The 15,187-nt window shown below is 38.8% G+C and overlaps 1 protein-coding gene across 1 annotated transcript in view; it reads right to left on the bottom strand.

Annotated features, from left to right (window-relative positions):
- Window positions 1-1,876: 1,876 nt before the first annotated feature.
- Window positions 1,877-15,187, bottom strand: part of PTAR1 (protein prenyltransferase alpha subunit repeat containing 1) — a 53,893-nt gene continuing 40,582 nt past the window's right edge. The window contains exon 7 of the mRNA XM_070431524.1: window positions 1,877-11,133. Within this exon, the coding sequence (XP_070287625.1) occupies window positions 10,791-11,133 (343 nt within the window). The 3' untranslated portion in view covers window positions 1,877-10,790. The remainder of the gene's footprint in view (window positions 11,134-15,187) is intronic.

The raw sequence follows: 15,187 nt of genomic DNA, 5'->3' as shown, positions 1-15,187 counted from the left end.
AATGCTACAAGTTAGATGTGTCCCCACTCACAAACAAAAGAGAACTGGTGATTAATATTGCTTCAGGGGACCTTACTAGAGGGTAGGATTACAAAATTTCCTTGAAAATAAAACAAATGGGGTGACTGATACTGTACCAATCTCATTTATTTACCCCCTTCAGATGTTCTCAACAGCGTGTCTAGGGAGATCACTGGCAATTTAAGAAATATGAGACTATAAAAATATGATGGATGGCCATTTCAGAACAGTTAGCTCCCCTACACTGAAAGCAGACTGTAATTACTGTGAGAGGTATAAGAGGAATTGAATACAAAATTTTTTATATCATCAGAGGATTCTGATCAAAGTGTAAATTCAAAAATATTATTTGTCTGTTTTTCATATAATTAAGGAGTGGTAAAGAATTTTTCCTGGCAGCTAGGAATCCATGAAATGATACTACAGACATTAATGCTTCTCTTTTCAACTTCTAGTTTGACACAAGACACATATAATGATACTATACTTTTCATAAAAAGACAGCATACTGTAACTTCAAATGAAGTTGATGCCCAACCTAGCCATTTTTAGAGTGGGAGAATATAGGTGCCAGGCCATTAAAAAAAAAAAAAAAAAAGCACCACTTCTTCACCTTAAAAAAAAAAAAAAAAGAGCATCAAAAGAAAAATCTGAGCTTCCAACATGAGGAAAGTGGTACTAACTGTAGACAACTGCTAATTGGCCAGTGTATCATCCTGCCTCTGTTATTATTGTTTATCTTTCAAGAAACATCCCATTTCCTAGAGAAGCTTTGACTAATATTAATTGTAGTCAAGTATCTTATATAATCTGGTTACTATCAAGACTGTCTTGGTTTTAAAAACTGTTTGTGGTACTTTGAGATGATGCAAAATATATTCTATATCCTGTTTCCTACCAAAAATAGATGCAGTTAAGAGTAGTACATTATTTGTAACATAATCGTAAATAGTCATGGGACAAAGTTATAAAAGGTCTTTTCCACAAAACAGCCTTTTAAAACATTTAAAATCTGAATAAAGCCCTAACTGGTTTGGCTCAGTGAATAGAGCGTCGGCCTGCGGACTGAAGGGTCCCAGGTTCGATTCCGGCTAAGGGCATATACCTTGGTTGAGGGCACATCCCTAGTAGAAGGTGTGCAGGAGGCAGCTGATCGATGTCTCTCTCATCGATGTTTCCAACTCTCTATCCCTCTCCCTTCCTCTCTGTGAAAAATCAATAAAATATATATTTTTAAAAATCTGAATAAAGAAGTGTCAATTTTATCAAATACTTTTCAGTCTCTTCATGTATTCTACCACCTAAGTAATTCTGAATGCCGTGTATCTAACTTCTAATATAGGGTGTCCCAATAAATTATACACAAAGTTTGAACAATTATAAAGGCATTGTTTATTAAACTATATTTCATTTTCAAAATTGAGCTATCAGCTGTTATAAAGTGTGTAGACATTTTTTGGGGAACACCCTGTATATATAAGTGAGACTCCAGATTAAAAATACATGGGGTATAACACTAAAATAACTGACTCATTCCCTGCTAGTAACTTCATTTGAAATATTGAAAAAGCATACCTAGTTATAATGACTTGCATAAGTCAAATAGTCACTGTTAATGCACTCTAAAACCGGTGACAAATTTACTAATTTGCTTTTGACATTTCTTTTATATCCTAGACACAAATGACATTTTTTATTCTTTCTGCAAATGTTGGTAATGAACTCGCTGGTCACTTAGACAACAGCTCAGAGCCCTCCCCACTCCACCATCACAGCAGTTCCACAGGACAGGCTGGTGGACGGGACTGGAGTTTAAACCACCACTGCAAGTAACAATAAAATCACACAACACTCATTTCAGGAGATGAGAAGTTTACTTAGAAACTGCAAACATTTAGCAAAGATAAGACATAAACACTATTTTCCATATTCTACAGAAATACAGTAATTTATAGCTGGCTTGGTACATGGTGATCACATGATAAAAACAAATCTAATAGAAAAAAAAAGGTTCATTCTACTTTTCTGCCATTTATCACAACTTAGTAAGTGTACAAGTAAGTACTAGAAGACAGCTGCATAGGAAGATCAGAATTCTAGGGCTGTTTGTTAATACACATTATTGTATTATAAGAATAATATATAAAAATAAAATAGGTACAGATATACAATTACCATGCAATTTAAGCTATTATTTTGAAGAAATAGGACAGAATTTAGTGAACACACTGAAAAATGTGTTATTGATAACGTGTTGTTATAAGTAGCATATCATGGTATTTTACATGGAATGGAATTTCTTCTTCCTTATGTAATGCTTGGCAAACTGAAACAGGGTAAGTCTACTTCTAGAGCAAATTTAAAATGATGAAGGAAAATGAGTGGATAATTGTACTAGATACTTTTCTAAATATACTAAAGTACCATAATTTCATGCCTACCTTACCATCTCCCAATTTAAAATAAAGTCATACTTTGTACCCTATGAGTCTGCACTGTCCAATATAGTAGCCCGTAGCCAAATGCGGCTATTGGAGCACTTGAAATGTTGCTAGTCAGAACTGAGATGCACTCTGAGTACAAATGCTGAATTAAAAAAAAAAAAAGGTAAAATATCTCAATAATTTTGTATACTGATTACATACTTACATGATAATATGCTTAATATATTGGATTAAATAAAAATATTAATCTCACCTTTTAAAAAATTAAAAATTACATATGTGGCTCACATTTATTTCTATTGGACAGAGCTGATGTAGGCAATATCTAATTATGACATTAGCCTTAGAACTTAGCATACTTTAAGCACTGTGGAGTACTGACTCCCAGAACACATAAGCACCCTCTGCACACACATTACTGCAGAATTTATTTTTATCCTTCTGCAAGGTATACAGTTCAAGTATAAAAATAATTCATAAAATAACCTTAAAAGTGTCAATTACTATATGGTGAGAACTGAAGGAAATTCAATGACTTTTTTAGGGGGTGGAGAAGGACAGATTTTTTTAAACAGCAGTGCAATCAGAATGAAGACAATTAGTATCTTTGGGAAAATAAATTAGCCAAACATTTATTTAATGCCCAGGATCTGACCTTGCACCACAGATCCTATATGTAACTTGTCTATTTAACCATAACCTGTAACAGAATCTTAACACAATATTGACTGCACCTTATTTAAATATTCCATTTTTGGAAAAAATCTTCAAGCAATGTAAAATTAATACGCATGGTGAATTCTAATAGCAGAATATAGTATCTGAGAACTATCCCTTAAAGTCTATCGGTGTTTAAGCAACTGCCTAGTGTCCAAGAGACTTGCATTTAAAAAAATTTAGAAGCTACCGAAAAAAAAAAATCATTGCCCTTTCATCATTTTCTTCTCCTTTCTTTTTTTAGTTTTTATAATTGAGTGTATAAATATTTGGCATACTTATAATACCTCAACTTTTATCCTGTCCAACTTAAAAACAAGTTAATCTAGTGCACATTCCATTATTTCCCGAGGAACAACACACACCAGAACACAATACTGCCTGTGGTCACCCAGTCAGAAGCCAGCCTCACAGTCATGCATCAGGAACCTCTTCGGGAGCCAATACCCAATTACAACGATGCTACACACTCTGCGCCTCACAGCTCAGGCTGGAATGTTTAATTGCTTAAATCTGTTTCTAATTTCCACTGGAATTACAGAGCATTCCAAAAATGCTCTGAAAGCCACAATGAGCAGATTCTGAAGCTACTCTATCATTCATAAAAATGTCTCCCTTATTTTAAAGATGTTCTGAGAAAAGCAGCAAGCAATTATTTAATATTTTACCATTACCACTTTTAAGATATCGGAAAGCAACCAAGATTTAGGGAGAAATAAGCAGAATCTAAACCAGGTAATACTCGATATACCAACATAGACGCTGACTGCAGAAGACTACAGCAGTTCTCTCGAGAGTTCAGCAGCCCACGAAGACAACTGCATTTATTCTTGTGCCTTGCACAAACAACTACTTAAACTTTCCACATCCCCTATCTTCAGACCAATGTACATGAACAATAGTTTCATTACGTTACTAACGCCAACTTAAATAAGCCTGAAAATTCATGTCCAATGATGTAATTTTTCAGTTTCAAACATATATTACTCTACAAATATACTCCTCAGTGAAAGATGACAACAGTCTCCTTTCTGAAAGCTGTTCTTTTGATAGATCAATAAATGACTATTTATCGAGCACCTATGATGACTGCACTGTCTACTCTCATTCTTTAACCAATAAGAAAAAAAGACCTGCTCCAAATGCCAGATGACATTTGTGAGGGAGGATAATGTATGAGCACTTTTTATAAAATGCTGTATGAGTCAACAACTGGACATGTAAAATTGTTCATCCCTATGACATTAAGAAACCTCAAATTTATTATTGATTACTTTATAAAGACAAAAACAGCCATCTGAAGTATGGTGCATAGTACTTTGAGGAAACTGACTGCTATACATAAAATTAAGGCTGATTCCGTACTGATATGGAAGAAAAGCCAGAAAATCATGGTTTTTGAGCAACCAAAGACGTAATAGCGTTTACACTAATATCTGATTAATTCAGGCAAATGGGTATTTGTGTTAGGGTCCCAACTTTGCTTGAGGGAGTTGGTCTAATAAAAAAAAGCCTTTAAACAGGAGCACTGTAAGCAAATATGAAAATAAAAATCTTTAGATAAAATTCTTTGTAAAACCACGATATAAATTCAAGTTCCAAATCTCATTTAAATGTACATACATATATATGTATACACACATACACATATGCTTTAAAAGTACCTAAGTTTCATTTGCAATCTTTGCCTTACATGTTTGAACCTGATTATGTATCTTATGCACTTTATTTCTCCTAAAACTAAGAATATGGACAATGGTGAGAAGACAGAGATAAGCTAGTTTCAATTTTCTGGTCTTTAACAATTCTGACCTGTTGTATTCCTACAAGGCACAGAGTACTATGCAATGTATTGAACATGTACAGGGTCTGCACAAAAACACTTTTTAGGGAACCTGAAGTTTTAGGAAGCAAAACAGTTGTCAGTTAGTTTGAAAACAGTAATAATTTTCCTCAATAGGATTTCCAAAAACTGAAAAGGTCCACTGAAACACCCCTATCTCTGTCAAACATGAAAAATAATTGTTTCCAGAGAAGACAGGTGAGAACATTCATAATAGAGCCATAGGGACTGAAGCAGCATGATGAACAATGAGGCAGTCACGAAGCATCTATGTGCTACTGCACTGGTAGTGGTTCATAAAAAATACTATGTACACTAAAATTTCAAGAAGTAGTAATGTATCTAGTATATTTTTGCCTTTTCTTTTTTGCCACTGAGTATAAAATTTTGTCCTAAATTTACTAAATCTTCTACACCCTGAGGAATAATAATAGACTAATTTAAAAAAATGCCAGGGTTAGTTTTGTGGACCATATTATTGCTTCAAAGCACAAACTATATATATATATATATATATATATATAGCGAATATTCTTGGAAGCACAAGGTTTCATGAGCAGACAAAGCTGCTGCTTTCTCTCTCTCTCTTTTTTCCTAGCAAAGAGTTTGGTTTTACAGCGTTAACATGGCCTGGAAAGTTGGGAGCCGAAGGCTTCCCTGACCCGATCCCAACAGACACAATGGTTTTCTGTCTCAATTATGAACATGACAGATATTACTGGAATATGTTACTCAACAGTCCTCTGAAAAGCACTTTGGAATCCTTAGCTATCTATTTTTATAAAATTACAATTAAAAATTATTTGCTATTTTGAAATATGGACTTCCCATCCCTCCCCTTTCCATACCCAAAGTACATAAAATGCCACATTTGAAATTTCATCTCAGTATTTGCTTCTTTTCCTCTAATATCTGAAAGGATAAAGTTCCCATTTATTTTCCTTTCAACTATCTTAATATAGGCCTGGATTTGGGGGGTAATTCTTAAAAGTTCTTAAAGTGAGGCAAAAGATTCATTTAGGACAATCATATTGCATTTCTTTCAGCGGAGGGAGCCAGTTTCCCTTTGAACACAGGCTGCGTGGGTTCCAGGCTGATGTTTCATTATGCACATACCATACTTTAAATGTGATGCCTTCAACCCCCCCAGAAGAATGATTCTTCTTGGCAGGGTGCTTAAACATGGTAACTAATGAAATGCAAACGAAATCATAACATCTGCTCATATCAGTATCTCATTAGATAAAATACTCCATGGGAACCATGCCTAGCAATTGGAATAAGTCACAATCAACAGTTTGATAAAACTTCTGTTCTGTTTTCTACCTAAACATTAGACTTAAATATAATCTTGCTCCCCACAAAAGTAAGAAAGGCACTCGGATTAACACAGTATGTATAGTTATTTTTTAAAAGACACTGTGTGACATTAAGTAGAATTCTCAGGGCTGATTTTTCCTGCTTACTGCCTTCATCACACTGAATTTGCCTAAGATCCCTGAGCCTCAATGCACTTCATTAAACAGGAGCATGGGACAGAGTTCACCCAAGCACGGGAAGCAGCGGCACGTCTGTAAAGTGACAGCATTTGCAATGGTTCTATTTGAGAAATTTATTCAGAAGACAAAAAGGTCAGTCGTTACAATGCTGTTCAAATTTTCTAGCATAATTTAAATATTTAAGTTTTAAAATACAATTTTCTAGTAACAAAATAACTATAAGCTTACAAAAGCTTTATGGGAAAAAAAGATTATATGTTACTTCCTTTGTTAACTGAATCTTTAGCATCTTTTGTAATTCAGGGAACTGAGGTTGAGACAGATTATTGTACAAGTGGTAGTTGCACTCCCAAATTGTACTTAGCGCCTGTGTCAGATACCATCTGTGCTATATAAAATTACTAGACTGATAACTTGTTCTCAACAATATTAAAAGTTCTCTTTACACACACACACACACACACACAAACACACACTCAGTGTGTGTGTCTCAACAAGCATGAGCTGATATGACCTGAATATATCTACTAAATGACACATGGTCTACCCCCATATATTCTTTCCTACAAAATGCCACATACAAATCCAAGAACTTGTGTTTCCACATCTTGTTACATAAGCCCTTATCTGAAAATTTAAGTGGCTTTTAGTGACATTCTGTATACATTTAGTCCTATTAATCATGAAGCCTTTAACTTAAAATTAGAACCGTACCATAAGAAATATGACTGAAAGTCTGTGTCCATAGTTTCCAAAAAGGTAATAAAATGCTAAAACCTAGAAAAGAAAAAGGGAACACGAAGTATCAAATCCTTAAATTTAAAAAATGACTTACAGAGGTTTAAGAAATATCTAAAAGGTCCACAGTTCAAGTTTGGGAGGGGGAAAGGAGACGTACAAAATGACTATGCATTCACTGGTACTGATCAACAAGTCTTTAAAATTAGAGAATTTCTTCAGATGCCCCTCAGTGGCTCTGGCTGTACTGGTAAGATTTTTCTGCAACATCATAACAGAAAATAGTGTTCTTAATGCAAACAGGTTTCATTAGTCCTAGGATTTTTAAGTGTGTATTAAAGTACAATTAATTGGTAATTACAGAACTATACTTCTTGGATGTATAGACAAAGCAGCTGTATAAAATTAACTTATTCAATATGCAATAGCTCCACTGAAGAATCATGAAGCTAGAATATATCATCCATTCACAGCCCATTGCTTCATTAATTTCTCAATCATAACTCTATCACTCATGATCAATCTTTCCCCTCTTCAGTTAATCATTCATTAATTGAATACATATTTAACAAACCTTCACAATGTGCAAGTAGAATTTGAAAACACCATATTATCAAAATAGGTATATTAAAAAAAAGGTGGGTTAGTGGTGGTGATGAAGATCTTGACAATCTTATTGCTTTTTGCAGTCAGTAGTATACATGATCCACAGGATGTACTACGGCCTACTATTCTTCCAGTAAAAGTTTGATGAAATGTATGTCAACCTAAACCATCTTTTAACAATGACATATTTATACAAAGTAAGTGAAGACTAACAAATCCCAAAAAATAGACACATCCTTTCCACTGAATGAGCTCATTCAGTCAAAAAGATATTATGCTACAGCCAGTGAGTTTAGGTGTCGACCATTTAGGAAAAAAAATACAACCATATAGGACAATACCAGGTTTTCCTGTGAATGAACACTTAAAAATAAAATTTTTAGAAACAGCACACAAAAGTCATACAAACAGTTCCTCTGAATGTTTGATTTTCACTCCTACTTAAAACTTCATTAGGAAGACGAGAGACCAAGATATTAAAGGACTGCATGGCTTCAGAAAGGGGTGGGTTAAGAGACTTAAAACAGATGAAGACAGTTCACAAGATGAGCAAGATACTCTGTGAAAGGTATAAAAAATGTGGCCCGGCCAGTGTGGCTCAGTGGTTGAAGGCCAACCTTAGAACCAGGAGGTCATGGTTCAGTTCCCGGTTAGGGCACATGCCCAGGTTGCATTGCTTGATTCTCAGTAGGGGGTATGCAGGAGGCAGCCAATGATTCTCTCTCATCATTGATGTTTCTATCTCTCTCTTCCTCTCCCTTTCCTCTCTGAAATCAATAAAAATATGTATTTTTTAAATGTGGAGCACTATAAAATTTAGCTGATGTTTCACAGGGTTTTTGTCTATATTCACGTCCTGAATACTCTAACATCAAAGCATTAAAAAGCCCTAATAGTTGGGATACTTAAAATGATGCTTAGAAAAAAGATAATACTGAGTGAGGCCAGAATTTGGCAACATGTATCAGTGGAATGAGTTGAACCTCCCATGTCATCTCTGTGTAATTTCCCCCTCAATCCCTGTAGATGCTGAAGATCACAAGTTAATGGTTTTATCCTTGAGGTATTTGATTCAAAATATGCCTTGCACACAAAGGGCCATGGAATTATGTTCATAATGACAATTATTTTTTCACTAAAATACTGTAAAAGCTACAAAAGGATAATTTGCCCTAAGAGGTAAGAGCACCTTCTGTCTACAGCAACCAGGCTGAACAATTTTTCTAGTGTTCTTAAGTCTCAACACTTTGCCACTCAACAAAATCATGATGCACAAGTACAGGCCTTATTCTTTTCCCTTACAGCAATATGTTTCATTGAATTCCAGAGTTTCCATAACAGTGAGATAGGAGGTCTGCCTTTCCCTACATCGTCTCTTTGCACCATAGGTGACCTAGCAAGGAAAAAAGGATAACAGACAAAGCATGGTGGCCACAATTGTTTCTGCCACTATGACTCACAATCTTTACATACACAGGGCAAGACAGCCTCCATCACTAGAGGAACTTTTAGAGGAGCAGTTCATATTCATATTTCATGTGTGCATGTGTTTAATGGAGTATGGAATTCATTGGAAATAGGGAAGAATATCTTCAGAATATGTCACTGAAATAACACAGATAAGAAAAAACAGACAAAGGTGAAAGTGACAAAAAATAAGGAACAAACTAGGACAATGAAGAGAAAGGTATATGGAAATAAGGAACACAGACCACTTATGAATGGGAAATATAATAATATAATAATAGAAAATATAATAATGGAAAATAGACATTACCTGGTACTCCCCAAATTCCCCCCTCAGCCCAACCAACCTGAAAAAAACAGCCCTTGTTATTGAAAAGATAAAATATAGCTATAAGGTGGATACTTTGGTACCTCATCCCTGATAAGTTTAGTATTAAAGTTTTTTAATTATTTTATTTTTTAAAATAAAGATTAAAGAATTAACCTTCAAAATTAGTCTGTCTCCCTGGCTTTTGCCAGTTAACTTTTAATAGTCATTTCATAAAAATTTTGTAGTTTATCCAGTGTATCCTCAATAACTTAAATTTTTAAAAAGGCAGATTTTTATGGATATATTTCTATGCATATTTCTCCCATTTTTCATGGTGAATTGGAAGGAAAATAAGTAGTAATAACTAAAAATGGCATTCCAGGTTTTTTTTTAAAAATTGATTTTTATAAGCATTGATCTAAATGTTTTTGGCATATACCAAATTTGAGGTTAAAAACAATCTATCAAAACTAGTAATAAAAATAATTTTCTAGTACTGCAATTACATAAACTCTTAAAATTATTATTATTTTTTAAAATAACCATTTTAAAAATGGATTACATTGGAAGCATGTTTTTCATATAAGTTCCAACACTCTGACTTTGGTTATCTTGGTCTATAACTTGTAGAACATGTTAGAGAAAGAAATGGTTTGTATTTTCACATAACCATCCATCTGGCCACTTGATTCTCAAAACAACAATTAGATTGAGTAATTTTGCATTTGTATTGTTTTTCAGCTTAACTACAACATACATTTTTAATTTTTAAAAAAATTAGTCTATCCAGCAATTGCACCGAGGTGGGTGGAGGTGTTGAACCAGCTAGGAGGACCAAATGAGAAGCCTAGAAACAGGCTTCTTTTAGAAATAAACAAGTATAGAAACAGAAAGGATGAGAAGTTTCAAAGAAGAAAATTAAGACTCACTGTTTAGCAGGAAAGAAGTACAATTATTTTGTCCCGAAAGGAATGCCAGTTCTTAACAAAATAAATAAAATGAAAGGTCCTTTTTGGACTTTTAACCTAAAGATGAAGAATATATGGTTAGCTAATAATAGCAGACAGTTCATGCAGCTATGTAAATAAGAAAGGAAAGCAATATTGCACTAAAAAGGAGAACCTTGCAGGAATAGTCCACCTTTTTCATTGACTCAACGTACCCAGCCATTTCCTATATGCATTGGCAAACCTGGCCTGCTCTACATTCCGGCAAGTGGACAATACTTGATCGATGAACCTATGTTCCATTTCCAGGCCTACGGAATCTGGAGCTGGGGTCCGCTTCAGGCGTTTTGTTTCCTGGGAATAGCCTTGCTTGCTTGAGTCACTCAATCCATCCACTTCCATTGCCTGAGCCATGCGAGGGCCTGTTGGGATGTGGTGCAAGTCACTTGAAGTCCCCACAGGGCTGTCTGCAGTTGACAACTGGGTCACACTGTGAGGAAAACTACCACTTAAGTGATGCTGAAGGTAGAAAACATGCCGCCTGTGAAAAGGGAGGGAGTGGGAGGGAATAGAGAAAAAAAGATCACATCGCAAGGTCAAGGTTTTCAAGGAAAACAAAAAACTAAGTTGATAATTTCAAAACATACAGTACTCAGTTCACTGTTCCATTCATAACCCAGGCATATCTGGCAAAAGGAGGAATAATAGTTATGATGAAGTCTTTGGGTATTTTACTAGCCTTACAAGTCCACATTACCGGTTTGTGAGAAAGGTTTTTAAATAGCATTAACTGAGATGATGACAATCACTTCAAGTTCTATTCTTTGTAAACTGTAATACAAAACCAAATCTCTGCAATAAATTAAAATACAAACCTTGTTGATATCCCAAAAGACAAGAGATTCTGAAACAAAGGGATTAAATAGCTCCTCTAGAGGCTTAGTCCATGGCCTCTAGCCAATACTTTCTTTAATAAGAACAATCTACTGCCGTTGGTCTTATGTAGAAACCATGTGAGCTTCCCCTAAATACATCACTCAATCTCATTAAAAATCCACATGCATTAGGAATGTGCTGGGCTCCGAGTGAAGTATGTTACAAGACACAGTTGCTATTCTTCCTCTAAGGAGAGCAGGTCTTCTGCCCTTAGAATCATGTGGATTTATTTGTTGAAAATGAAGATCCATGTGCCTAATCTCCAAAAATCTGATGCAGTGGGATGTACATCTACTCTACACAATATGGTAAACTATATAGGTTCCAGGTTGTTGTATCTCATCATCACATCAGCAACTCTAAGCCCTTAAAAAGATAATACTATCCATTTTCCCAGCATATCCTGTAATAAACAGGGAACACATACCCACCATATAGAGGACACAACTTAAAGGACAGATAAACTTCCTTGGGGCAATGAATCTGTAGTAGAACACTAGCTTGTAGACAGATAGGCCGTCCCAATTATCTCTTCTCCCCACTCCCACCCCAAACTAACTCCAATTAATCTTTACATGAACAAAGACAGTTTCTGCTCCATTAATCCAGCTCTCTCTCAAACACAAATAGATTTTTAAAATTATCTGAGCCTTGTTATTAATATGCCTAAATATAAAACAGCAACAAAAAAATCTGTAACATCAAAATGACATAAGTCAAGATCTGTCTTCTCTCTTGAAAATGTGGAATAAGAGTGTCTTGTTTGTAAGAGAAAAGAAAATTCTATATTTATGTAAGTGCCAAAGAGGGGACATTATCTTCCATCTTCTAACTATATTTAGACTGAAAAAAAGGAGACAAATCTCAATTAACTTTAAAAATATAAAAACATTTAAAATTCCTATCTCCTACCCAGCACAGGCAAGTCTTTTGTCTACAAACAGAATCCTATGACCTGAAGTAGAATTTGTATTTGTAAAGATGAAGATGCCTCCAATTAGATGATCCAAAATAAATCATGGATTCCCATACCTGGACTTCATTCCAACATGAAGTTACTTTACTATCAAATGTGCTCAGAAGTCAAATTATGAAGTTCCTAACGCTCTCTCAGAACTTTCTAAAATCGTGTTACATACCCCAAGTATAGTTTATTTAAACACACACACACACACACACACACACACACACACCACAAAAGACAGAGTGTCAGATTATACTTAACTAGAGGCCCGGTTCACTACATTCGTTCACTGGGGTGGGGTCCCTCAGCCCGGCCTACGCCCTCTGGCAGCCCGGAACCCCTCGCTCCTTACCGCTGGCCTGCTTGCCGCTCCTTACTGCTTGGCTTGCTGCTCCTTAGCACTGCCACGGAGGTGGGAGAGGCTCCTGCTACCACCACTGTGCTCGCCAGCCGTTACCCCGGCTTTTAGCTGAGCAGCGCTCCCCCTGTGGGAGTGCACTGACCACCAGGGGGCAGCTCCTGCATTGAGTATCTGCCCCCTGGTGGTCAGTGTGCATCATAGTGACTGGTCATTCTGGTCGTTCCACCATAATGGTCGCTTAGGCTTTTATTATATAGACTAGAGGCCCGGTGCACAAAAATTTGTGCACTGGGGGGGGGGGGGCGGGGGGGAGGGGTTCCCTCAGCCCAGCCTGTGCCCTCTTGTAGTCTGGGACCCCTTGGGAGATAATGACCTGCTGGCTTAGGCCTGCTCCCAGGTGGCAGAGGGCAGGCCCAATCCCTAGGTGCAGCCCCTGATCGGGCTCAGAGCAGGGCTGATTGGGGAGTTGGGGCGCCGCCCCCTGTCATGCACAGAGCAGGGCAGATCGGAAGGTTGCGATGCCACCCCCAGTCACGCTCAGGGTAGGGCCGATTGGGGGGTTGGGGCACCGCCCCGTCACACTCAAGGCAGGGTCGATGGGGAGGTTGCGGCGCCAGCCCCTGTCACGCACAGAGCAGGGCCGATCAGGGGGTTGAGGAGCTCCCCCCTGTCACGCACAGAGCAGGGCCCATTAGGGGGTTGGGGAGCTCTCCCGTCACGCACAGAGCAGGGCCGATCAGGGGGTTGAGAAGCTCCCCCCTGTCACTCACAGAGTAGGGCTGATAAGGGAGTTGAGGCACCGCCCCCTGTCACATACAGAGCAGGGCGGATCAGGGGGTTGGGGCGCCGCCCTCTATCACCCACAGAGCAGGGCCGATCAGGGGGTTGGGGCGCCGCCACTGTCACACTCAGGGCAGGGCCTATGGGGAGGTTATGGCTCTACCCCGTCACACACAGAGCAGGGCCTGTGGGGGGGGTGGGGGGGGTTGGGGCGCCACACCCTGTCACACACAGAGCAGGGCCGATCAGGGGGTTGGGGAGCTCCCCCCTATCAGGCACAGAGCAGGGCTGATCAGGGGGTTGGGGCGCCTTCCCCTGTCACGAACAGAGCAGGGCGGATAGGGAGGTTGTGGCCCCGCCCCGTCACACACAGAGCCGCAGGGCGATCAGGGGGTTTGGTCGTTGCCCCCTGTCACGCTGATCCCGGTGCTGGGAGGCCTCGCTGCTCTGCTGATTCTGATGCTGGGAGGCATATTACCCTTTTACTATATAGGATAGAGGCCTGGTGCACGGGTGGGGGCCGGCTGGTTTGCCCTGAAGGGTGTCCTGGATCAGGGTGGGGGTCCCCACTGGGGTGCCTGGCCAGCCTGGATGAGAGGATGATGGCTGTTTGCAGCTGGTCACACCCCCTTCAGGGTGGGGGTCCCCACTGGGGTGCTTGGCCAGCCTAGATTAGGGGATGATGGCTGTTTGCAGCTGGTCACACCCCCTTCAGGGTGGGGTCCCCACTGGGGTGCCTGGCCAGCCTGGATGAGGGGATGATGGCTGTTTGCAGCTGGTCACACCCCCTTCAGGGTGGGTGTCCCCACTGGGGTGCCTGGCCAGTCTGGGGTAGGGGCTGAGGGCCGTTTTCAGGCTGGCGGGTGACTGAAGCTCCCAACCGCTCCTTTTTTTCTTGTTCTTTTTTATTCTGGGCCAGCTTTAGCTCTGAGGCTTTGCTCCAGCCCTGAGGCCTCGGCTGCTGAAAGCAGGTATCTGGTTTGTTTGGGTTCTATAATTATCACACTGTTACGGTCCTGCTCACTCCAGCTCTGAGATCCCGGCTGGCTGAAAGCAGGGATTTGCGTTTGTTCTATAATTGAAACAATGTTGCGATCCTGCTGGCTGAGGCCCGGCTGGCTGAAAGCAGGTTTCTGGGGTTTTGTTTAGCTTCTATATTTGTAACAATGTTTCTTAAACTGCAAGCTCATAGGCCGGCAAGGCAGGTGGGGAACGTTGGCTTCCTCCATCACTGAAGCAAGCAAACCTCCTGTTGGCTTCAAGCTGCCTGGCTGCCGGCCGCCATCTTGGATGGCAGTTAATTTGCATATCACCCTGATTAGCCAATGGGAAGGGTAGCGGAGGTACGGCTAATTACCATGTTTCTCTATTATTAGATAGGATAATGGTCTGAAGCATAAAGTTTAGCTAGTCTCAGTGACTAATGAATGGTCTAACTGTATATCCTATTTCCCTGTTAGGATTTTTTCCTTTATATTAAAAATAAAAGGCAGTGCTGCATCCCAGATATGCTAAATATCAGTATCTCCAAGGAAGGTGTGCAGAGACTTTTGT

This window comes from Myotis yumanensis, unplaced genomic scaffold (genome assembly GCF_028538775.1).
Source record: "Myotis yumanensis isolate MYYU_CA2020_CCGP unplaced genomic scaffold, mMyoYum1.0.hap1 SCAF_12, whole genome shotgun sequence".
Classification (NCBI taxonomy): domain Eukaryota; kingdom Metazoa; phylum Chordata; class Mammalia; order Chiroptera; family Vespertilionidae; genus Myotis; species Myotis yumanensis.
Note: the sequence above shows the minus strand (reverse complement) of the source record. Positions and strands in the feature narration are given on the sequence as shown.